The 25,542-nt window shown below is 37.7% G+C and overlaps 1 protein-coding gene across 1 annotated transcript in view; it reads left to right on the top strand.

The window, feature by feature from the left end:
- The window catches only part of LOC135705725 (uncharacterized), a 93,607-nt gene that overhangs the window by 54,449 nt on the left and 13,616 nt on the right, over positions 1-25,542 (top strand). Inside the window, exons 2-3 of the mRNA XM_065227565.1 lie at positions 5,812-6,383; positions 18,699-19,215. Coding sequence (XP_065083637.1) covers positions 5,990-6,383; positions 18,699-19,215 — 911 coding nt within the window. The 5' untranslated portion in view covers positions 5,812-5,989. The remainder of the gene's footprint in view (positions 1-5,811; positions 6,384-18,698; positions 19,216-25,542) is intronic.

The following is a 25,542-nucleotide window of genomic DNA, read 5'->3' as shown; positions in this document are numbered from 1 at the left end:
TGTTTGTGACATTAAATTCTGAATGATGATATTACTACTTACCTATATCAGTAAGTAAAGGCCGATGGTAAGAGAAATAGGTGATGAATACTTTACATCTAAGATCTGGAATATGTAGTGCAAAGTCCGTGAGTGGTCGAAACAAACGTGTTTGCTCTTAGTTCATTTAATTATTCGAAAATATATTATCTTAACTCCTTCTGTATTTGAAGTGGCCCTGAAAAGAGCCGTTTGTTTGTTGGTTGTTGGCCCTGGAACCTGGTACATAGATGACATGCTTCACGACGCCGATGATGGTGACGCTGTAACGCTCAACGCTCTTAACGATGATGACCCACAGCGGTGGATCTCATGAAACATCTGTGGCCGATCAGAAGTGATGCAACGTTTTACTACGGGCTGTAGCGTTCTTGGTTGCAAGTATATGGCAGCATTCACACCAGACCAAGACGTGCTCCAGCCCGCATTGAGTTGGATTGTTGTGAAAGAACAACTAGCACTACTTGGCTCTTTCACACCAGTGCAAGTCGATGCCGTCTTGATGGCCCAGTCATGCTGCCTATTGCAGGAAGCCTTTCCTCCAGTCGATGTGGGTGCATTCGTAGTCGTCTTAGTATTGGTGCGATACGTGCTTTTCCACTCATGCGTCGTGTCCGATGCTTATCCGTTTGTTTCTCGAAAGTAAATGACGATGAAAACGATTTGGCAAGCGTTTTTATTACCGCTGCTTTTCTCCTCCCTTGCTTTGATTGCTGAAATGATGAGCGGTCAACCGAGCACTGAGCTCGCTCATGTGAGCATGCGCAATTTGTCGTGTGTTCGATTTGCGCTCTGTCGTTACGTCCGTGTTTGGGATTTTTCGTTAAATGTCTGAATTTTGACTTTTTTAATGTGACCCCCAGTATAGAAATAAAAGACGTAGTCCTACGTCAAAACAAATGTAATAAATTCTTAGCTTGAATAATTTGATTCTAAATGCTACATTAGTTTGGCTTTCGCATTGGTTTCATCGTCGATAAAGCACCTGGTTGTCCATCCTACGGGCCCGGGCTCTGGCCACTGTTCGTTGTTGGAATCTTTGGTTGGGTTATTTGCCTGCTCGGTAACATTTGTAGCCTGTAGACGGATTCACCGCATAGTACATTGGTCAGCATTCAGTTTTTCCGCCAAATCATAATCCGACCAATTGGGATCAACCTTGATTTTCCGAATGACCTTCAACCGCAGTTGACGATAAACGGTTCCACTCCTGCGCTTGGTTTGCACTTTGCGGGCAGTTGTGAGATTTTCCTTGTACTTTTTAATCACTCGCACCACAGTACTTTTAGGATAATCGAGCAGTTTTGCAAGCTCTCGAGTTGACGCTGATGGATTTTGGAGGTAACTGTGCACAATTATTTTTCTTTTCTCCTTCTGCATGATGAATATCTCGGGACCACGTTAGTTTTAAACTGTGAAAAAATAGACCGAGCAGAACTGTCTACAAGCAACAAAACGCTGTCAAAAGCTTGCAAACCTAACCATTGGGAGCGCCACTATCGCCAAAATGAAGTGCGCGATTTCTAAAAACCCATTTCAAAGCCTAGTTTGTTGATTTCTGTTTTGAACAACGTTGTAAAATTTTCGAAAAATCGACACATTTTTCGGATGGAGCAGTTTTACGCCATACGACGAATCGGAAAACTCGACCTAATCTGGTTGGCATGAAAATGTACATAATTGATTGTTATGGCTAGTGATTTACATTTTTACTTAAATTAAGCCATTTTGAATCATGTTAAATTTTGAAAATGGTGCCTTTGAAATTTGTCAATACATTTTAGTGCAAAAACGGCATTTCTGATCAAAATGCCGTCTGAGACAAAGTTGTAGAGACAAATAATATTTTTCTGTGAAAAATTTGCAAAACATGGTTTAAGTAATTTCAAGAAAATACTAAAAAAAATTAGACCTATATGTTTTGAAATTTGTTTGCCGACTTTAAAAAAAAAGTTTTATGAAAAATGCAACCTTTTGGAATGTTTAAAACTATGGACACTTAAAAATTGGCGAAAATCGAAGATCAAGAACTATTGGTTATACTGTTTCTTCAAACGTTTTTCCAAGTAATACTCAGAAAACAATGTTTGAAACATTTTGAATCAATTTCTGTGAAAAATTAGGCACTAGCAAAAAGCTTACAAATATTACCAAAAGTTTTTTATCTACGATTTTTATCATTGAGACTATGGTTTTTAACATTCCAACAGGTTTTATTTTTCATAAGGCTATTAAACAAAGTCATGTATCGGTCAAAGACATGAAGAGATATAAAGGACTTTGTTTTTTTTTTTTTTCACTAAGACATTATTTTTTCTACAACATTTTCTTAGACGTCATTTTGATCAGAAATGCTATTTCCGTGCCACATTTTTTTTTTAATTTGAAAAACGCTATTTTGAAATTGTACAAGATCCAAAATGGCCAAATTTGAGCAAAAATGTGAATTAAACACATTACGCAAAATTTCATACAAATCGGAGATGGTCGATTCAAAAATTCAATGTTTACAGATATTTTGCCTGAAACTACTTCTATGTAGCAAACTTCACAATATTTTATTTATTTGTCGTCAATCAGTGTAGACCGTTTTACAATTGTTGTCTTAAGTACTAATTTTACAAATTTGTCTTTGTTTATATTTTTTGTAATATGTCCTGAGAACAAGTTAAAAAATTATTTCTAGCTGACGTTATGCGAGGAATTAAAATATTGCTATAATTTGGTTTTTGCCATTGTAAAGTCAATGATATCGCAGCATTTATTATATGTGTCCATTTGGTTCAAGGGTCCAAATTTGGCATAATTCGTACGATGACGATTTGTAGCAAATATATTTCTATTTCGTAAATGCATAGATGGTGTATATACATTTAAGGATGACAATAGTTCTATTGAATCAATGCGATGTGATACGATACCGTTTACGAATGATTTGGATTTATATGAGACTGCACCGAGCTATGTAAGATGGCAGAAGAAATACAGTCCAACCTTACTTGCGGAGTGCATACAATAGAAACTGCTTTTGAACAGACTCTATTCTTTTTTCGTGTGTGATTGAAAAGGGGGCCCAAACTATGCTGCAATATTCTAATATCGACCCTACATAAGCAATGTACAAAGTTATAGCAGACACGTTTTATGAAACCAAGCATGTTATTAGCTCTGTTAATAATTGTGTTATAATTATTTGTGAAAGTAAGTTTTGAGTCCAAAATAACACCTAGATCCCTGACTCTATCATACTTTTCCAAGGTCTGGTTTCCTAAAGTGATTGTTATATAGGGTAGGATTCGTTTTCTACAAATGGTAATTGAGTTACATTTTTTATATTTAATTGTAGCAGGCTTTTATGACACCAATTATGGAATATCTGTATTTCCTGTTTGAATGTGATGATGTCTTTGGCAACTTTTATTTCCAAAAAAAAAAGTTTAATGTCGTCAGCATAGATTAAAACTTTCAATTTCTTAATGATGAAAGATATGTCTTTGACGAAGAGAATAAATGAAAGCGGTCCTAAATGGGAGCCTTGAGGAACTCCAGAAATGACATCAACGGGACTTGATGTCTTTCCTTTGTATTTTACTATTTGATGGCGGTCAGTTAAATATGATTCTAGCCACTTGAGTAGTGCGTAATGAATTCCCATTTTTCGGAGTTTAAAAATAAGCATGGGTATGTCAATTTGATCAAACGCTTTGCTGAAATCTGTATACAACAATTCTACACGATTTCCGTTATCCATTGCATTCAAGGAATAATTAATTAATTCGAGCAAATTCGTAGTTGTTGAACGGCCTTTAAAAAAGCCATGTTGCATAGTAGTTATTCTGTTTTTAATTTGAAGAAAGAGTTTTTCATTTATAATCGCCTCGAAAAGTTTCGGGATGCAAGAGATAATAGCTATACCACGATAATTACGTATGTCAGATTTTTTGGCCGATTTAAAGATAGGCACTAAAAACGGTTTTTTTTTTCATATTTTAGGGAAGTTTCCAGATTCCAGTGGCATATTAAAATCCCAAAATAATAGAGCAGTAAGTTCAGTTGCAAAACTGGCGGAACACCAGTCAGGGCCAGGACCTTTAGATACATCTAAATTGTTTAAGCCTTTTAAGATATCATGAACCTTGATTTGACTAAGATTCAAAATATTCACGGTCACGGTCTTCTGCTGAAAACGTAGTATAGATTTCTTGGAAGAAATTTGCAAACAAACCGAGAATCCCGTTAGTTTGGATAGCTAAAATCGCATTTAAACGACGCTCATTTAGATTCTGTTGAACTGGTACCCTTAAAGAGGTGCCCAATGGCGTTACGCACCAGTGTAGGGGTACCAGTTAAACAAATTCTATATAAGTGCCGTTTAATTGCGATTTCAGCTGCTCAAACTAACGGGGTTCTACGGTATTTCAACTCTGCATCCTGCGTACGGCACTGGCAGTCACTGTCTTGAGCAACAACTTACCATCCCATCACCACGTCGGAATTGGCCCTCCCGAAGACACGAGATTGATGGCCTGTCACACAGCGGTGACATCTTAGCTTGTTATTTAAAGACCAGTCAACCGGCGGAATAGAAAAGAGGGTGGGGGTCACATGGAGCGCTCTTTTATCTATGATACTGACTGTGTGAAGGAACGAACTACACGGCCGATGAATGTCACTCTGAATTGAGTCAATTTCAACTCATAATTGCAAAAAGTGGGGTTACTCAGGGGATGAGTAAAATTCTCCTCGATTTCCTCATCAATTGGCTTGAATATCAGGATCATCGACGAGTATTTCACGCAGTTTATGAGTATACTCGTACACAGAGTTAAATTTCCATAAATTTTCCTGATATTCTAGCCGATTTTTGAGGAACACCAAAGAAAATTGGGAGCCTCCTTAAGCTCAGTCGGTAAAGGTGCAACTTCAAAGCAAGACCATGCTGGATGCGGCTGGGTTCGATTCCCGGTCTAGGAATTTTTTATGGGTTGGAAAATATCTCGACTTCCCTGGGCATAGAATATGCTTGAACTTGCCACATAATTATACCAATTCAAAAATGGTACAGCCATCGAAAGCTCTCAATGTAATAACTCTAGAAGTGCTTCTAGAACACTACGTTGAGAGCATGTAAAAAGCTGATATGCATTCAATTTTACACAACCACTGAGTAGCCCCACTTTTTACAATTTTGATTCGAATTCGACTCAATTCTGAGTTACTCTCATCGACCGTGTATATAATGCAGGTGGAATATGCCTGTCACACCGTTTGCGATGTGGTCATTTCCTTTACGCGGATGTTCTCGGAACGATCCTGCTGGTTGGTGGCTTTCTCCCGGTCTTCGCACAGATCAGTCGTGGGATCAGACGGTAAGAATTTGCAAATCCACATTTGGGTTTCGAGTAGGAGTCTGGGAATAGAGAATGATGGCTTTTCCAGTGATTCCGTCGGTGAAGCATGGAAATTGGAAATTTATATTCAATATTCCGAAGAATTTGGACTGAACTTCTTTTGATGATGGCCCACGGCAGTTGCCTGCGGTGTGCTTTAGGAAGTAAAAATAACATTCATTTGATTTCTGTTGCCTAGATAGATACAAAATAAAACATTTGCCTTTTGGCATGTTTTGCTTCGATTACAAAGTTTTGATTAACTTCGGTGTTTCAGTGTGACAAATGTGAATTGGCATTACATTTTCAGATTTCTCCAACCTTAGCCATTTGTATTGAAACCAAATAATTGAGACCAAATTCCCACGATTTCTAATTGCAGGGCTCCTAGCAATGCCAGCCAACACAACCTAAACCGATAAAACACCCACGCAAAACGGAAATCGAAAACTCAGCCCTGCAATTGGAGACCGAGCACGGCAATCACCGCAGAGCAGCAAAAGTGTCACATTCCAGCTCCAGGGTGACCGGCAATTGACGCGAAGCCAAACGAAATCAAAATGCCACCGATAGTAATTCTGTGCTTACAGCTAATTATAGGAACCGTGTGCGATGCTTCCCCCTACATTCTGCCCGCAGCCAACAGTCACGCAGCGTTGCTTTCTTCGTCCTCCTTGGTCGCATCGTCACCTTCTGGACATCGGACGTCGAATATCGGCACATCAAAGCGTCAACCGACGACGTTAATTGAATCTGGGGAAGGTTTTGCTTATCGGCAGCATCATCAACCTCCCGGGCAGAAGCAACACCAACCGCCGGACGACGGATACTTCTATGGGCAGCACCATTTCCGACAGCCACAAGGACATCCTCCGAGCCATCGTCACTATCAACCGTACCATCACGGATTCGGTTCGGAAGATTTCATGGCAGAAATGCTACCAGAGTCGCAAGGTGAGTTGGGTTTTTCCTTTCGTCGACCACATGACTGACCGTGATGGCTTCCATCAGTTGCAATGATCACATTTTGTGGGTAATCATATTCATTGCAATAGCATTGGAGACTCTAATAGACCGAGGTAATTAGATTCGTCACTTATGGCTTCTCTACGGGGATGTATACACATGAAACGAAAAAAAAAGAAAAAAATTATGTCAATCGAGGTAGCAGATTATCAGTTAAATGTGGAATTGATGCACTTCCCGATAGAGGTATTTATTTTTTTAAAAGCTATCCACCGCACCTCCACATCGATTGCTGGAAAGCTTTTACGGAAAGCTTTATTGTTAAATTCAATTACCGTTCGGATCTGGCGCTTGTCAGCGTAAAAAAAAGTACTACACTCTGAAGATTCCGTTGTTTCGCTCTGGTACAAGCACGTTTCGTTGGGGGATACGCACCGACAATATTTAAATATACGGTACGATTGAATCTCGTTCCCTCTAAAGTGGGGTTATATATTGGTGGATCTGGTTTGTGTTTTATTCTAAATAAATAAGGTTTTGGACGAAGTATGCCCAAAGACAAAATTGGCGTTTGAAGGACTCTTTTCTATTTGAATCTTATTTTTTTTTGGGAAATATTGCGATCCCTCTTTCTATTTGGCTTTCGTCTAATGTCCGAATGGAACGTTAGGAAAATTTCTAAATTTGATTAATATACTCATATCTATCCACGGTATTCAATAAAAAAAATCATGATGTTAAGTAATTAAGAAAAATCAACTATCATAAAGTGAATAACATAGTTGTGTAATCAGTAATCTAGACCAAACTGCATACAATATAAATTCATTAGGCAAATTATCGATTAACGTTTAACTAGTTTATGTTTGTGGTTAGCGCTGCTAAATATAAGATTAGCGATACTACTGGTAGCGACGTGCAAGCAATTGAAGATTAATACTCCTATACTTCTCATATAAGTTTATAAATAAGCTTCTTAATAGATGTATAAGACGTTGTTTATAAAGGATAATAGATGTTTCAAAAGCTGCTTCTGAAATAAGCTTCTGAAAGAATCTTTAAAAACATTTCTTTAAATAAAGCTGCTTAAAGTAAAGTCTGGAACGCGCAAAAATTGGTCAACTTCAAATTGGTGTATTTCTGTTAAAAATGCATAGAAAACCTGAAATGCTGCATTTAGAAGTTGAGCGTATATTAGGGTGTCCCAAAATTGCACTTTGTCTGGAAATCTGGGGGCTCACCCACCAAATGATAGCTAAGTGTGTTACAAACAAACTTTTGTATGGCGGCAACTCTGGGAAATGTTGTTTAGAGGTCGCCCCGACGATATTTTTTGTAAAAAGTCAATTTTCCATAGCTATTATCTAATAAATATTTTTAGTTCTTTAAATTTCAGTGAAATCTCACCCTTTTATATTTTTCGCAGATTTCCAAGGGTCAAAGCTATAAGAGAAAAAATTGCTACGGCATGTTCTGTGTCCAATTTGTTAGTTACAATTTTTCAAATTCTCTAAAATGATGTTTTTTGTTGTACATCACTGCATTCAATCATCAAAAGTGGGTATCAAACATAGCGTTATTATCAATCAAATGCAGCAAATATATGGGAAATTTTATAAGCAAAAACTTTACCGAAGACACTTTAACTAAATTTTTAACCGTTAAAAAGATATTTGTGATTTACTGTGGAAAGAAAAGTTCAGAATTTCAATACTTACAGTATGTCCACCAGCAAATCAAACTATCATTGAAATTGATAAATACAAATCATCTACTTTGTTGCAAATCACTTAATAACATTTGTTTCAAAGTTTCTAGAATTCAACAGGAGGATATATGAGCGGAGAGGGATCACACAATTTAATAGTTTCCATTTGGTTGCCGTAGCAAGCAGAACCAAAAAAGAAAATCATGTCACCAAAAACCAAGCTCAAGTCGGATCTCATCACCGGTATTGCGAGGAAGCATTTGCCCAGAAACCGTTTGCCGTCGGAGTTGGCCGTCATCAGGTACTTTCGATTCAAGCATGAAACTCAACAACTTTCAATCGGAAAAAGCATTCAAGTTGTGGCTACCGAAGCTGCTTGCATATCAATGGTACACTGTTTGAGAAGCTTTTCGGAAACTCAACCGGAACTTTGTTTGTCACCTTCTGGCTCCAGAATTCTGCACGGACAGTATCGTTTCGTAGCTCTTTATCGATGTGGTTCACGCTTATGTTGAAGAAGTAACTCTACCGCATCCTACACATCTTCAAAGCTGGCAATAGCTCTGATTTTTCTTCTTGAAGACCTTACTTTGGCGTTGCCATGTCACAACGAGCTTGGCAGCCCTCCTAACAACGTTCCGCTTGAGCTGGTGCGAAAGTCCAGCTTGATTCCAAATCTCCACAGCTTCGGTAGCCACAACTTGAATGCTTTATCCAATTGAAAGTTGTTGGGCTTGAATCGAAAGTACCTGATGAATTCAATATTCTTGAGGTTCTTCTCGAATTTTTTTAGAACTCTCCTAAGAGCTCTTTTGAAATTCATTTCAGAAGTCCACTGGAAATATACTTAGAACTCTTCTTGTTTTTTTTTGTGTTTCTCAGAACACCTTGGAACTGAAATTCATTTAGGTTCCGGAAATTTTTCCCGAAATGAGCTAGAACTTATCCTCGGAATTCGCTTGAAATTTTGATTAAAATCCCTTTCGAATTTCACTTAACATATAATTTTCTCGGTATTTTTTTCGGAATTGTCTTGGACCTATCTGCAGGATGCACTAGAAATTATCCGTATAATTTTTTTTAATTCTTCCCAGAAATATTTTGGAACTGCCCTAAGAAATATTCTTGAGGTTCTTCTCGGAATATTTTAGAACTTTTATTTTGTCAGAACACATTGGAACTGAAATTTCCCTAAGGTTTCAAAAGAATTTCCTCTGTATTCTCCAGAAATTTTTCCCAGAATGAGCGTGAAATTATCCTCGAAATTTCCTTGAAATTTTTCTCAACATCCCTTTGGCATTTCATTCAAAATTTGATTCTTTCGGTATTCTATTCGAAATTATCTTGGAACTATCTGCAGAATTCACTAGAAATAATTTGCAGAATAATTATGGAACCATCCCCAGAAATCTTTTCTTTTGGAACAGTCCTCAGAATTCAATACCCTTGAATTTCTTCTCGGAAGTCAAGTTTAAGTTGTCCGTCCATTCACCAAAACGTTGTAGCTTTTCTACCAGAAATGTTCAATAAAGCTTGGCCCTACATTCACCAGAACTGTGCAATTTTTACTTCAGGAATTTTCAATTCAGCTTGCCCCTCCATGTAGTAGATTGTTGCAAATCTTAGACCAGAAATTTTCAATACAAACTTGCCCCCAGGTAAATTTAGACCAGAAAATTTCAATTGACCAGAATGGTGTAAATTTTCCACCGTTAATGTTCAATAAAAATAGCTTCTCCAAACTTCTGATTCGTTCAGATTTCCTTTTTCCATTTTCTATCAGACATTTTTAATATAGTTGGCTTCTCCCATCATCAGAATGTTGCAAGTTTTCCACCAAAAAAAGCTTGCTTCTAATTTTGGATTTTTCATCATCAATTTTCAGTAAAGTAGCTTCCCTCCAATCATCAGAATGGTGTAAATTTTACACCAGAAATTATTATTAAAATCTGTATCTCTATTCAGCAGAAGAATGCAAATTTAAGAACAAAAATTTTCCGAAAAGTTTGCCCATCCGTTCACCAGAACGGTGCAGATTTTCCACCAGCATAAAGCTTGTACCTTCATTTACCATATCAGTGCAAGTATTTCACCAGAAATTTTCTGTTCATTTCATTTATTAGAGTGATGCAAATTTTTCAATAAATCATGGTCCTCCATTCACCATAACGGTGCACCAAAAATTGTCAGTGAAGTTTGTATCATCATGCACCTTTGTGGTGCAATTTTCATGCATCAGAATGGTGCAGGTTTTCCACCATAAATTTTCAATGAAGCTTGCATTTATCAGAACGATGCAAACTACGCACCAGAAAAATGAATAAACCTTGCTTCTACATTCACATTCTACATTGCGAACTTTCCACCAGAAATTTTTAGTAAAATGTGCATCTCCAAATTTTTAGCGTGATTCAATTTTTCCACCAGAGTTATTCATTTTGATTAGTCTCACCATGCACCACCACCTTGATGATATTTTTATTCCAAAAATATTTAGTAAAAAGCATTTTCTTCGATTTACCACCACGAAGGTAATTTTTTTCAATCTTAAATTTACCCTCTTCTTGTAACCCTCCATGAATAACATTGAAAAAAAAATTACACCAGGATTCTTTTGTATGCACCAGTGTGTGCAATTTTTTGACGAAAAAATTTCATTGAAGTTTGTCACTTCATGCACATTTGTGGTGCAATTTTCAGACACCATCTCATATGACTTGACGCAACGAAAGGTTTTCAGTGCCCTTATATTATAAAATGAAGTTATTTTACCTTCAAATCAAGTTATCAAGAAATCAAGTTATTTTATATTCTAATTTTGAAAATGTGAAAATAAAAATCTTATGTTTAAAAGAGGGGGCAGTTGCCCCACCATGTCCCACCCTTTGCACGCCAGTGACCTTCGCAAACTTTCGCCCGTCTGCGAAATATCGCTCAGGACGCAATCCACCTTTAAGGTTCTGGCATTGCAGGTAGGTACGTACTGAGTTTCCTTTATTTCGTTTGTCGAAAATGATGTTCGTCTTCCCGGGCCAGTGCAAGTGTGAGGTACAAACCTGTGAGAACCAGAGCTGATGAGGAGTGCTATACCCTCGAGAATGTTGACTAAGTCCAAAGCTGTACATTTTGAAATAATGATTCCCAGTACACATTTTGCTCTTCTTGTTGACCCATATTTAGACAATTTTGTCAAGAATATGTGAACAGCATTCCTGAACATTTTTCCAAGTTATGTCGAAGTCCAAATAACGATGTTGGGTTTAACAAGGCAAATTGTGTACGCTTTCCACTCGTTTGGCCATCGTTCCATCACAGACAAACAGACATAACATATTGAAAATTTCTCACTGTACAACATCGTCGCTTAATCACTTCACTGTGACTGACAGTACACTCAATGGATGACGGTAGTGTGTGAACGTCAAACGCAAGGGAATTAACTTTGAGCGCCACAGGTGGTGGCACTACCATCTGAGAAACATTAAAACTAACTGTTAACCCTCCGTTACTCGCGCTGTTGTACTTTGTACAACACACATGGGTTTTCCATTGCCATTTTGTTGCTGAGTTACCAATTGATCTGATACCAACGAGTATTCTTTAAAAACTTGTTTTGATCTAAACAAGCTAAACTTTGATTACAGTAAACACCTAAAAAATGCGGATAATAGGGAAAATGTAAATGGAAACCGCGAAACCGCCATACTACGTGGGATTTGACTTCATTGATTACAACATGGAATATATCGAGATCCTGACCAGATAGAAAGTTACTGTCTCGGACAAAGTTGTTCAGAAGCTCATAGCCTTGTCGCTGGTGGACAGTATTTCAGAATTTTCTCACTACGTAGCGGTAGTATACATGTGAAATTCTCGCATGTGATATATCTCGAGATCCTGACCAGATAGAAAGGTACTGTCTTTCACATAGGTCAAAACCTATTACTTGGTGCTCAATAGTTCAGAGTTTGCTCACTACGCGACGCTAGTATACACGTGAAATTCTCATATAAAATATCTCGAATTCCCAACCAGATAGAAAGCTACTGTCTTCGGCATAGTTGTTCAGGAGGTCAAGGTTTTCTCGCAAGTGGACAGTAGTTCCGAGTTTTCTCACTTTGCGGCGCTACTATACATGTGAAACTCTTGCATATAAAATATCTCTAGATCCTGACCAGATAGAAGGTAAATGGTTTCGGCAAAGTTTTTCAGGCAGTCAAGATCTTTTTGGTGGGTGACAATAGTTCAGAATTTTCTCACTATACAGCGTTAGAATATACTATTGCATATTCAATAGCTCGAAATCTTGATCAGTTAGAAAGTTGCTGTCTTCGGCAATGTTGATTAGGGGGTCAAGAATTTTTGGCTGGTAAACAGTAGTTAAGAATTTTCTCACCACGTGGCGTTAGTATACATGTACACTTCTCGCAAATGCTATATCTTAAGATCCTGATTAGATAGAAAGTTACTGTCTACGACAAAGTTGTTCAGGAGGTCAAGGTCTTTTGGCTGGTGCACAGTAGTTTCAGAATTTTCGCACTTCATGGTGCTGGTATATACGTGAAATTCTCGCATTTAAAATCTCTCAAGTTGATGACCAGACAGAAAATTACTGTTGTCGGTAAAGTTGCTCAGGATATCACAACATTTTTGCTCGTGGACAGTTGTTCATAATTTTCTCACTACGTAGCGCTAATGAAATGTGAAATTCTCGCCTGTGATATATCTCGAGATCCTGACCAGATAGAAAGTAACTCTCTTGAACAAAGTTGTTCAGGAGGTTAAAGCCTATTTTTGGTGCAAAATGTTTCAGAATTTCTCACTGCGCTGCGCTAGGATACACGTGAAATTTTCACGTATATAATATCTCTAGATCCTGACCAAAGAGAAAGTTATTGTCTTCGGCAAAGTTGTTCAGCAGGTCAAGGCCTTTTGGCTGGTGAACAGTAGTTCAGAATTTCCTCACTGCACTGCGCTAGTAAATACGTGCAATCTTCATATATTCTACAGCTCGAGATCCCAAACAGCTAGAAAATTACTGTCTTCGGCAAAGTTGTTTAGGAGATCAAATCTTTTTTGCTGGTGAACAGTAAATAGTTCAGAATATTTTCGGTATGTGGCGCTAGTGTGCAGGCATGGAAAATCATTTACATTCATTTCATGCATTCATTTACATTCATTTGCCCCTAACTATTTTCATCAACAGAATTCCGCAAAATAATGTATGGAGCTTTTGTAAATTTTGTTATTAGCTACAACGTTTGCTAGAAACTCAAATCTGTTTCTCTTATACATCACGAATTAGAGCGGGCAGAACTCGTTACTGTTTTTCAGTGAATGTAAAATACATTCACTGAAAAACAGTAGTGGATTCTGTTTGCTCTGGTTCGTCATGCATAAGAGATACGGATTTGAGTTTTTAACAAAAGTTGTACCTACAAACACCTACCTACACTATTTTGCGGAATTCTGTTGAAGAAAAAAGTTAGGGGCAAATGAATGTAAATGAATGCACGAAATGAATGTAAATGATTTTCCATGCCTGCTAGTGTGCATGTAAAATATTTGTATATGCTATAGCTTAAGGTCAGGAACTAACTGTCATCGTCATAGTTGTACACGCGGCAAAGTTCTTCCGGATGGTGAACATGCAAAAGTGTTTTATTCAAAGCTCTCTAATTTTACGTCCCATTTTTGATCTTCCTAGGTAATGTGAATGGTATGGATGGTATAGCATAAGGGTTATACTACTATTTTAATTTCAATTTTTTTTCCAAGTCAATTCTGAGAAAATCAATCATGATTGTTCAGAGCTAATTTTGAAAAATAGTGTAACTTTGGGTGACCCTTTGGTATACAAAATTTGAAAATGATATTGAGCAATGTGCCTCTTCGTATTTCCATTCAAAATCTTTAAAATGTTCTAAAAAGAACGAAAATTGGACATTTTTAGGGCGTGCCTTAAACTTATGATCGGGAGTGTATTCAATTGAGCAAAAGTGCCTCACTCTATGAGTTAGTCTCGTTGTCCGTGCACACGTAAATACAGGGATTTTTTGTTCTAGACCCCTCGATAAGACATTTTGAAATTAACCTTAAATGAAAGGGAGACTCTAAACATGCATTTGATGAAGCTTCAGCGATATTGATCTTTTAAGATAATGTTTCCCAGCTGAGATACGTGTTACCACTAATTTATCAGAGGTATACAAGTGAAACGACTCAACCCAATTTATGTATAAACAAATCTGCATGAAAATCTTCACCAGTAAAATAAATCCAGAATATATTTGTCTTATCCCACTAAGGCTGAAGTTAATTGTATTTTTAATTTATAATATTTGATATGCGAGAATTTCCCGCCAAGTTTTGAGAAATTTCTGTCATAAGCCAAAAGATCTTTATCTCCTTAACAGCTTTGCCAAATACAGTAAATTTCTAGCTTTTCAGGATCTGGAGATATTATGTATGCAAATATTTCACGTATATCCTAGCGCCGCGTAGTGAGAAAATTCTGTACTGTCGACCAAGGAAAAAATTTTGATCTCCTGGACAACATTGCCGATGACAGTTTAGCAGGTCTCGAAATATATCTAATGCAAGAATTAGATAGCGCAAAGATGTGAAAAAAAAATTGATTTTCTGTCCATCAGCCAAAAGGCCTTGGCTCCCTAAACAACTTTGCTGAAGACAGAAACATTCTATTCGGTCAGGATCTCGTGAAATTTTATATGTGGAAATTTCACGTGTATACTAGCGCCGCTTAGGAAATTCTCAACTATTGTACACCAAGTAATAGGCTTTGACCTCCTGAACAACTATCTCGAGATATTTTATATGAGAATTTCACGTGTGTTCTAGCGCCGCGTAGCGAGAAACTTCTGAACTACTGTCCACCAGCCAAAAATACTTGACCCCCTGAACAAGTTTGCCGAAGACAGTAACTTTCTATCTGGTCAGGATCTCGAGCTGTTATATATGCGGAAATTGCACGTTTATACTAGTGTCACGTAGTGAGAATTTTCTGAACTTCTCCATCAACGAAAGATTATTTATTATTATTATTTATCTTTATTAGGGAGACTTTCAGCCTTGGGCTGGTTCGCCTCCAATTTTTCAACGAAAGATCTTGACTTCATGAAAAACTTTGCCGAAGACAGTGACTTTCTATCTGGTCAGAATCTCGAGATATTTTATATGAGAATTTCACGTGTATAATAGCGCCGCGTATTGAGAAATTTTGAATTATTGTGCACCAAGACATAGGCTTTGATCTCATCAACAACTTTGTCGACGACAGTAGCTTTCTATCTGGTCATGATCTCGAGATATATCACATGCGAGAATTTCACATGTATTCTAGAGCTACGTAGTGAGAAAATTCTGAACTACTCTCCATCCACCATCAAAAACCTTATGATCTCTAGAACAACTTTGCCGAAGACAGTAACTTTCTATCTTTTCAGGATCTCGAGATTTTCCATGTTGTAACCAATTAAGTCAAATCCCACGTAGTACGGACACCGTTTACCCGTTTTCCATTCACATTATCCGCATTTTTTGGGCGTTAACTGTGATAAAAGTGTAGCTTGTTTAGTTAAAAACAAGTTTTTTAAGGAATACCCCTTGGTTTCAGATCGATTGGTAGCTCGGCTGCATAATGACAATGGAAAACCCACACTGTTGTACAAAGTACAACGCGCGAGTACTCGTGTTACAAAAGTTGGCGCGAGTAACGGAAGGTTAAATTCGTGTTCGATGAATAACTTGCGAGAGTTATGTTTGTTTGTCAGTGGTTCCATCATTCTCTTGTTTTCTTGGAAAATTTTGCGTTCTTTGGTTGATGCTGTTTGCGAAAATTATCGCTGCTTTTGTAACGTTTAATTGACATCATCATCAAAGCATTGGTTGGATCAAAGTCAACTCCCACCTTAATTGATTTCTTTTACGATGAACGATGAATGGGGGAGTAACCTTCGACTAACAGAAAGTATTTTAAGCTGAAGTTGAACCGATTCGTTAAATCTGGCCCTCGATGACGATGTTGCGAGCACAAGCTGACTGCAGCCGAGTAAAACCTCACCACAACCAACAGAACCTCATTGTATTACACGGCATATGTCACAAAGCACATGCAGTCTGACATCTTAATTTCCTCCCACTTGTAGCTGGGTGAAACCTTGGTGGTGAGCTAAAACAGTGACCAGAACAAGCAACTCGTAGTCTCACTCCCACACACGCGCTAAAGGGCGAACACGAAATTATTGCGACACCGAAAATGTCATGCCAATTTTCTTATAATGTTTAGAATCAAACCAAAATTTTAGGGTAGTTTTATACATATATTTACTTCAAAAATCAAAAGAAAAGTTAAAAAGTAAAATTGAACGCATTTACGCTTGATACCCTCCATCAAAGTCTTTACAGTGTCATCCGGTACCAGTTTCTTAGTTTTTTTTTTCCATTTTCTTAACATGTCCTCCTCGTCTTTGACTGTCTTCTTGCTCTTCCGAAGTTCCCGCTTCATTATTGCCCAGTACTGCTCCACCGGGCACAGCTCCGGACAGTTTGGCGGATTTATGTCCTTTGGAACAAAATGGACAGAATTGGCCTCATACCACTCCAGGACACTTTTAGAATAGTGGCATGATGCCAAATCTGGCCAAAATAGCGGAGCTTCGTCGTGCTGCTGCAAGAACGGCAAAAGGCGCTTCTCGAGGCACTCAGATTTGTAGATCTCGCCATTTACTGTGCCCTTTGTCACGAAAGGCTCACTCCTCAGTCCGCAAGAGCAGATGGCCTGCCAAATGAGATATTTGGAGGCGAACTTCGACATTTTTTTCTTCTTAAATTTGTCGTCCACATCGAACTTGCTCTTGCCGGTGAAAAACTCCAACCCCGGAATTTGCTTAAAATCGGCTTTTATATACGTTTCGTCGTCCATCACACAGCAGCCATATTTTGTCAGCATCTTCTCGTAGAGCTTCCGTGCCCGAGTTTTAGCCGTCGATTGTTGCCGCTCATCGCGGTTTGGGAAGTTCTGTACCTTGTATATATGTAGTCCAGCTCTCTTCTTTGCATTCTGAACGTAGCTCTGCGACATGCCAATCTTTTTAGCCAAATCACGGCTTGAGACGTTGGGATTTGCTTTAATCATCCGCTTCACCTTTCCCTCCGTCTTTTTGTTCTCCGGTCCCGGTTTTCTTCCAGCTCCTTTGCCGTGGTCCAACGTCAACCGCTCCTGGAACCGCTTCAACACTCTGGAGACGGTTGAATGGTGAATGTTCAACATTTTTCCCAACTGCCGGTGCGACAGGTCAGGAAATTCCAGGTGTTTGGAAAGAATTTGTTCTCTCAACTCGCGTTGGTTCACCTCCATTTTCGTTGAATCGAAAAACACGACTTCGAGTTTGACAGCATGTACACAATACACATCAATGAGAAAGTGTGCAAAATTTGGTTGATTTTTACCCAATGGTAAAAACGTTATGCCCTGTTGAATGTGTTGCAATAATTTCGTGTTCGCCCTTTATTTATGCTGAAGCTGTTGCAATAAAATCCTTTTCGAAGCCATCCAGAAAGTAGGTACCGTAAAGATTCGACATTCGGACACTTGTTCCATAAATTCGGACACTTTCAAAAGATGATTATCACTGCCAACCATGCTCAAAATAGCACGGAAATATTGTCATAGTCTTACAGTATCGTTCTGAAAATAATAAATTAAATGTCTTTAATAATGGACCGTCCGGTATTCGGTGCATTACAGTATAGGAAAAATACGCTTTAACCGAGATCCGATGCTGTTATCGTGTTTCGTGCATTTTCATTCAACACTCTGAATACGAAACCGGTGGGTAACATGGACGCATCTAATCCTTGAATGGTGTGTGTGAGAGAGAAAAAGTAATCGCGTATTATACGCGATAAGCGGAAACCAACTAAACGGGATGTGTTATTAATTCGCCTCAAATGCAGTTGCATTTAAGGTGGGACGATTTTCAATTTATTGAAACCTAACTTGCTGATTACGAACGCGAAACGACAACAACATGGATGCGGACTGCCTTTAGCCTAGCTCTAGCAAGTAAATTTTCGGTCGTAAAGCTCCGGATTCAATAATCTGTCTGATCGATGATTTTTTCGAATTGTATATTTAAGAGTACGATTACAAAAAGGTATAGGCCTAAGAATCTTCCAATTAACAACTGTACATATATTCAAACAATATTCAGCAGCCAATAACTGCAGACCGTTGCGTTGCAATGCGTGGATGGAAACCATGCGGGCACGGTCGCATATTTCTACTGACTTTTGCTAATTACAAGCTGACTAAGACTAAGTAAACAAGACCGCTTTTGTGCTGAAAAAAAAAATAACGAACAAAATGTGTCACTTCACATAATGCAATTTCCTTTCCGATTCACAAAAATAGAAACGCTCATTTAAAACGTGCTCAACTTGCATTATTTCCTAATTACCCTATCCCGACCTCGGACAATCTTCGCCCACGCACACAAAGCAATCAGTAGAAAAAAATCATTCGAAAAAAAAAAATAGAAACATATTTAACTTTTCCCATTTATCCCCCACAGACTACGACCAGCAGCGAGCCGACGAGTTCGACTTGGCATTCCCAGAAGTGCCACCGTCGTCGTCGGCGTCGGCCGAAATGGAAAACGAAATCGACGGTAGTCCTCTGTTTGCGGCATTGGCGCCCGCTGCTGAAAGCAAAAAACCCTCCCCGCCATCGTCGCCATCGTCGTCGTCGTCGTCGTCAGCATCTTCCCCATCGACGAGCGGCAATAATAACAATCACAACAACGGCGAGAGTTTCGATCTGATAAGGGAAAGCTTGGAGCGCATCAAAGAGGAAGAAGACATCGATATCAAATCGGGACTGTTGATGAGGCTTCTGGAGCAAATGCCCGAGGGACCGTTACCGGTCGTGTATATTGAAGATTCAACCGGAAAGGGAGCTGAGGATGGGACCGACGGCGATACTGGCATCGTGGTGGAAGGAGAAGACCAATTGACCGGCAATGGCAATAAGCGATCCGGACGGTACTACCGGAGGTATCCGTGGAAGAGACAAAACTCCAGGAGTCGGACGTGAGTATAGGCCACTTGCTTTGGGGAGATTAATATTTATTGGATGGAGAGGCATTTCATGTCATGATGTCTAAACCTGGGAGTCAGCATGTTTTTGTTTTGTGTTCGAATTTATTTCAATTAATGAAGAGCTTTTTCAGTGTGCTGATTTATTTCCTATTAATTCCATTTAAATTGCTTATCTTTTGACAGATACGCGTATTTCGTCTACTACTTGCAGACTTCATCGGTGCCAAGTACTCAATTGATTTTGCATAACTAAAACGGTCCATCAGAATATTTTTTGACATTTACTACCAATAGATACTGCTTTCTGGAAAATATTAAAAAAAAATTGAATATTACTGGTGATGTAAACATCCATGCGTGTAAACTTGCATTTCTTTTCAGGCAAACAAGGAGCTTGCAAGAAATATTTCGTGCAAAAATTGAAGGTTCATATAATATTTTAAATTTCATGAAATATCCCATAACTTGACACGATCTATAATGTTAACTTGTATGATTTATTACGCTCACTCATTACACTACTCTCAATTATGATTTAATTATAATAAATTCGACCGTATTTTCAATCGTGTGATCTCAAATAACAACCAAATTTATCTAAAAAACAGAAAAAAAAAACTCAAAAAATAGGTGGTGGTATTGATATTTCTATATATTGATCCTAAATGATGACATAATCAAAAAAAAGTTTTAAATCACGTGAAAACAGAATTGACTGTACTTTTTTCGAAATGTGTACAGTCATTGCTGTTTTTGACGTAGGATTACGTCTGTAATTTTTATATGAGGTTACACTTTGTGAAAACCGAAAATTGAACATGTAGCAAAATTATGAAAGATTTTGAACGTTAATAACTCAGCTGCCCCTGGACCAATTTCAATTATTTTATCACCAATCGATCAGAAATATGTCTACGCATCAATAGCAATATCCTTACTGTTGATTTTTAACAAGAAACCTATTGAAAAGGTAGTAAATGTCAAGCATTGTCCAAAAGTGTCGAAATAACAAACAAATTCACCAATTATTTATTTTTCACACAAAATTCTCTCCAGAGTTGTAATCTTGTAAACAAACTCTGAAGCAGGGGTGCAAGTGATTTTGATCAATTTTCTTCATCGACTTTCTGTTTTGTTAATAACTCGACGGCAAACACATTCATTGATACGTTTGTTGTTGTGGATGATAGAAGAGCATAGCAGAAATAGTACGAAATAAGTTAGTGCAGCAGCCGGCGCCGGTGGTGTAGTGGTAAGCGTGACTGCTTTCTAACACCCCGATGGGTCTGGGTTCAATCCCAGCCGAGGTCGGTGGGATTTTTCTGAGGCATAAAAATCTCTGGTCACGTCTTCCTTCGGAAGGGAAGTAAAGCCGTTAGTCCCGGCCCAGCATCGCACCGCTCTTGATTCTTGGGTTACACTTGCTGGTTCCAATTCTGCTGTTCGACATTTTCCATGGACCACAAAAAAACATAAAATTAAACTATTTTCTAGGGATGCCTAAAAGTCCAATTATTCGATTAACGATTAATCGTGAAGATTTTTCCAGCTATTCGATTACATATTTATCGAATTTTCAATTATTCGAGCCCATAACCGACATCTCTTCTTACTTCTGCTCGTTCGATTTAGCGCAGTAGATAAAATAAATAAAAGTACTAATTTATCTGAACAGGCATAGACAAAAATCATGACGTAAAACAGGATCATAAATCCGCCGAAAAAAATGTTAAGCGTCTTTGTGCTAACGGCTAAGATTTACCAACTTGTTGAGAGAAGGAGTTTAACGAGAAAAACTAAAAAATGGAGCAGCTCTAGCTGGGTGGACACTGATATTCTGTGGCCTTACAACCTGTCGCAGACACCAGTTCAACCCCTGTCCAGCAGCAGACGGGCCGAGACTCTTGTGAGTGCCCAATAGACTGATGCAAATTTTGACATTTTCGGTCCACAGTGCTCAAACGGTTCCAAATCGGGTCCTGATTAGTCTCCCAAAATTTTAACTCATTTGAAAAGAAACTGACTTGGCACAAACCATTTGAAGTTTATATGGAAATTACTATGGGAAATCCAAACTTTTTGTTCATTGTCTTCTTACCTTTTTCCATATGGCACTGTTCAAAAATTCAAAAGCTATACTTATGGAAAATTTTCTCAGCTTCAACTTAGCAGAATATAGTTGTTGAGCCAAACGTCAAATAAAATAGTTATTAATTGTTTAAGAGATTGATAATCTTATGGCATGATCAAGCCGCTGTTTTGTGAGCAACACTGTATCTTGCAGTGTGACATAGTAGCCATGACTTTTGTGCTCTATTCCAAGCGCCAGAAACACCAATGTTGCCTGCTAAACAGTTGATTGAGCATAATCGTAAGACATTAGTGGCTTGAATTATTTGTAACTTTTGATGATTACATTATATTGAAAAGTGGTTCAGCACAAAGTTGTAGCTGAGAAAATTTTCTACGAGCTCAGTTATCTTTGTTTAAAGCAGAGCGATATGGTAAATTGTTAGATGGATATGAACAAAACATTTGGTTTTCCTATAGTAATTTCCATATAAACTTCAAATGGTTTGTGCCAAGTCAGTTTCTTTTCAAATGAGTTCAAATTTTGGGAGACTAATCAGGACCCGATTTGGAACCGTTTGACCACTGTGGAGCGAAAATGTCAAAATTTGCATCAGTCTAGTGCCCAATCATTGAACCGATGAATATGATATTGTCCGCTCCGATTTGCTGATCCAGCTGCAACCAAGATTTCCCAAAAGAGTTAAATTTCTGAAGATCATTCAAATTAAAATCATATCAAAAAGTTCTAGTTGTACACTAAAGAGTATAAACAGAGAGAACCCCGCTCAAATTCCTATTCCTACACAAAACACAAGATCCTGCTGCAGTTAACAAATAATATTTATTATATAAGACCACGTAGTCCTACGTCACCATTGCGTACAACCCCATAGGGTTGTATCTTGTAGTTTTTGGATCTAAAAGGGGATTTTGAAATAATTTGCAGGTCCTTATTGTTACAATCAATCAAGCGCTTTGGAGTTTCAAGTACTGCAAATAAATGGTTTGAAAGCTATTTGTATGACAGAACTCAACGCACTGTTTTTAATGATCCTGTTTCCAATACCATGGAGACTAACCTTGGAGTGCCCCAGGGAAGTGTATTAAGGCTTCTTTTATTTATAATGTATATCATGCGACGTGTTTTACGATTTTGCGACATTAATTTTTTTTTTTTTTTTTTTTTTTTTAACTCTTTATTTGTTCCAAATTCAAAATAAATTACATTTCATTTTTAACCTAGGTGCTCCAGTTACTACAGTAACTTACCAGCCTTAATTGTTATGATATATATCTAAGTGTTTTTACATTGTTCCTGTCTTGGCAATTCAGTATTTTAAACAGGTTTTTTAAACCTGCATGTCAGTATAACAATTGATAGCTTAAAACTAAATAACTAAAACTAAATCTTATCTAAGTATAAAGGGAATTAATCGTTGCAATTGAGGATTGTAACGATTTTTGCCGGAAATTATTAATTATTTTGTTGGACATTTGTGCTAAAGTCTCAACATTCGAAATTCTATGTACTTCGGTAGTACTGTACTAGGGAGGCAACTTCAAAATCATCTTCAGAATTTTGTTCTGAATCCTTTGAAGTGCTTTTTTCCTGGTAGTGCAACAACTAGACCATATTGGCACAGCGTAAAGCATGGCCGGTCTAAAAACTTGTTTAAATATTAGAAGTTTATTCGTCAGGCAAAGTTTGGATTTCCTGTTAGTAAGAGGATACAAACATTTTATATATTTGTTACATTTGGCTTGAATGCCCTCAATGTGATCTTTAAAAGTTAATTTTTGGTCAAGTATTAATCCAAGATATATCACTTGGTTTGACCAGGAAATTGGAACTCCGTTCATAGTGACTATGTGACTACTACTAGGTTTCAAAAACGAAGCTCTAGGCTTATGTGGAAATATTATAAGTTGAGTTTTGGACGCGTTGGGATAAATCTTCCATTTTTGTAAATAAGAAGAGAAAATATCTCAACTTTTCTGTAGTCTGCTGCAAATAACACGAAGACTTCTTCCTTTAGCGGAAATGCCTGTGTCATCAGCGAACAAAGATTTGTGGCAACCCTGAGGCAAATCAGGGAGGTCCGAAGTGAAAATGTTATGCAATATAGGCCCGAGAATGCTACCCTGAGGAACTCCTGCTCTAAGAGGTAGTCGATTAGATTTGGAATTTTGATAATTTACCTGCAGAGTTCTGTCAGTTAAATAATTTTGAACTAATTTCATAATGTAAAGTGGAAAATTAAACTTTTTCAATTTAGCAATCAAACCTTCATGCCAAACACTGTCGAATGCTTTTTCTATGTCTAGAAGAGCAACTCCAGTTGAGTGGCCTTCAGATTTGTTTGAACGAATTAAATTGGTAACTCTCAAGAGTTGATGAGTAGTTGAATGCCCATGGCGAAATCCAAACTGCTCATCTGCAAAAATTGAGTTCGTATTGATGTGAAGCATCATTCTATTCAAAATTATTTTTTCAAAAAGTTTACTTATTGAAGAAAGCAAACTTATTGGACGGTAGCTAGAAGCTTCAGCTGGATTTTTATCCGGCTTCAAAATTGGAACAACTTTTGCATTTTTCCATTTATCAGGAAAGTATGCCAAATGGAAACATCTGTTAAATAATTTTACCAGGAAAGACAAGGTACTCTCTGGGAGTTTTTTGATGAGGATATAGAAAATTCCATCATCACCTGGAGCTTTCATATTTTGAAATTTTTTAGTTATAGACCTTACTTCGTCCAAATCAGTCCCCCAGGAATCATCAAAAATATTTTCCCGAGAGAAAATATTCCGAAAATCCCGAGCAACCTGATTCTCAATAGGACTAGTAAGACCCAAACTGAAATTATGGGAACTCTCGAATTGCTTAGCAAGTTTCTGAGCTTTTTCCAAATTTGTGATCAAAATTTTACCACCTTCTTTAAGCGCTGGAATTGGCTTTTGAGGTTTTTTCAAAATTTTTGTGAGTTTCCAAAAGGGTTTGGAACTCGGGTCTAATTTAGAAACATTATTTTCAAAAGTTTTGTTCCTCAGGGCAGAGAATCACTTTTTAATTTGTTTTTGCAAATCCCGCCAGATAACTTTCATGGCAGGATCGCGTGTTCTTTGAAATTGTCTCCTACGGACATTTTTAAGACGGATCAAGAGCTGAAGATCATCGTCTATTATAATTGAATCGAATTTAACCTCGCATTTTGGTACTGAGGCAGCTCTTGCTTCAACTATAGAAGTAGTCAGAGATTCAAGAGCATAATTAATTTCATCTTTGGTTTGCAAAGGAATGTTTGGATCGAAGTTATATTCCATAAATGTTCGATATTGCTCCCAATCAGCCCTATGGTAATTGAAAGTAAAGCTGTTGGGATTAGAAATTATTTCTTGGGATATTTCAAAAGTTACTGGAAGGTGATCAGAACCGAAGTCAGCATGGGTAACCAATTGGCTACAAAGATGACATGAATCAGTTAAGACCAAATCAATAGTGGAGGGATTTCTTGCAGAAGAAAAGCATGTTGGGCTGTTTGGATATTGAATAGTGTAATAACCTGCAGAACAATCATCAAACAGAATATTACCATTGGAATTGCTTTGAGCATTATTCCATGAGCGGTGTTTTGCATTAAAATCACCAATAATGAAGAATTTAGACCTATGACGGGTAAGTTTCTGGAGGTCACCCTTGAGAAAATTCTTTTGCTGGCCTACGCATTGGAATGGCAAATAAGCAGCTATAAACGTAAGTTGTCCAAATTTTGTTTCAACAGAAACTCCCAAAGTTTCAAAAACTTTGGTTTCAAATGAAGAAAGAATTTTATGCTTGATTCGTCTATGAATAATGATGGCAACGCCACCACAGGGTCCATCAAGACGATCATTTCTATAAATCAAGTAATTTGCGTCCTTTTTAACCTTATGGTCAGGTTTAAGGAACGTTTCAGTTATAACGGCAATATGCACGTTATGAACTCTCAAAAAATTAAATAGCTCGTCTTCATTATCTTTAAGAGATCGAGCATTCCAATTTAAAATGTTTAATGCTTTAAAATCCATTACTGAATTTTAAAGTCATGACAATATTATTAGCAAATTTTATTCCAGTTTGAATAGCATCAAACATGGAGTTAGATTTAAGCATATCAGAAATCATGTCAATTAATGAATTCTGTAAAAATTCCATTTTAGGGGCAGTAATGCTTCCTAAGTCAAAATTGTCAAAATTTCCGTTAG

This window comes from Ochlerotatus camptorhynchus, unplaced genomic scaffold (genome assembly GCF_037179485.1).
Source record: "Ochlerotatus camptorhynchus isolate MF236.1 unplaced genomic scaffold, CSIRO-AGI_Acam_v1.1 ptg000274l, whole genome shotgun sequence".
Classification (NCBI taxonomy): Eukaryota; Metazoa; Arthropoda; class Insecta; order Diptera; family Culicidae; genus Ochlerotatus; species Ochlerotatus camptorhynchus.
This window is presented reverse-complemented; position numbering and strand designations above follow the sequence as displayed.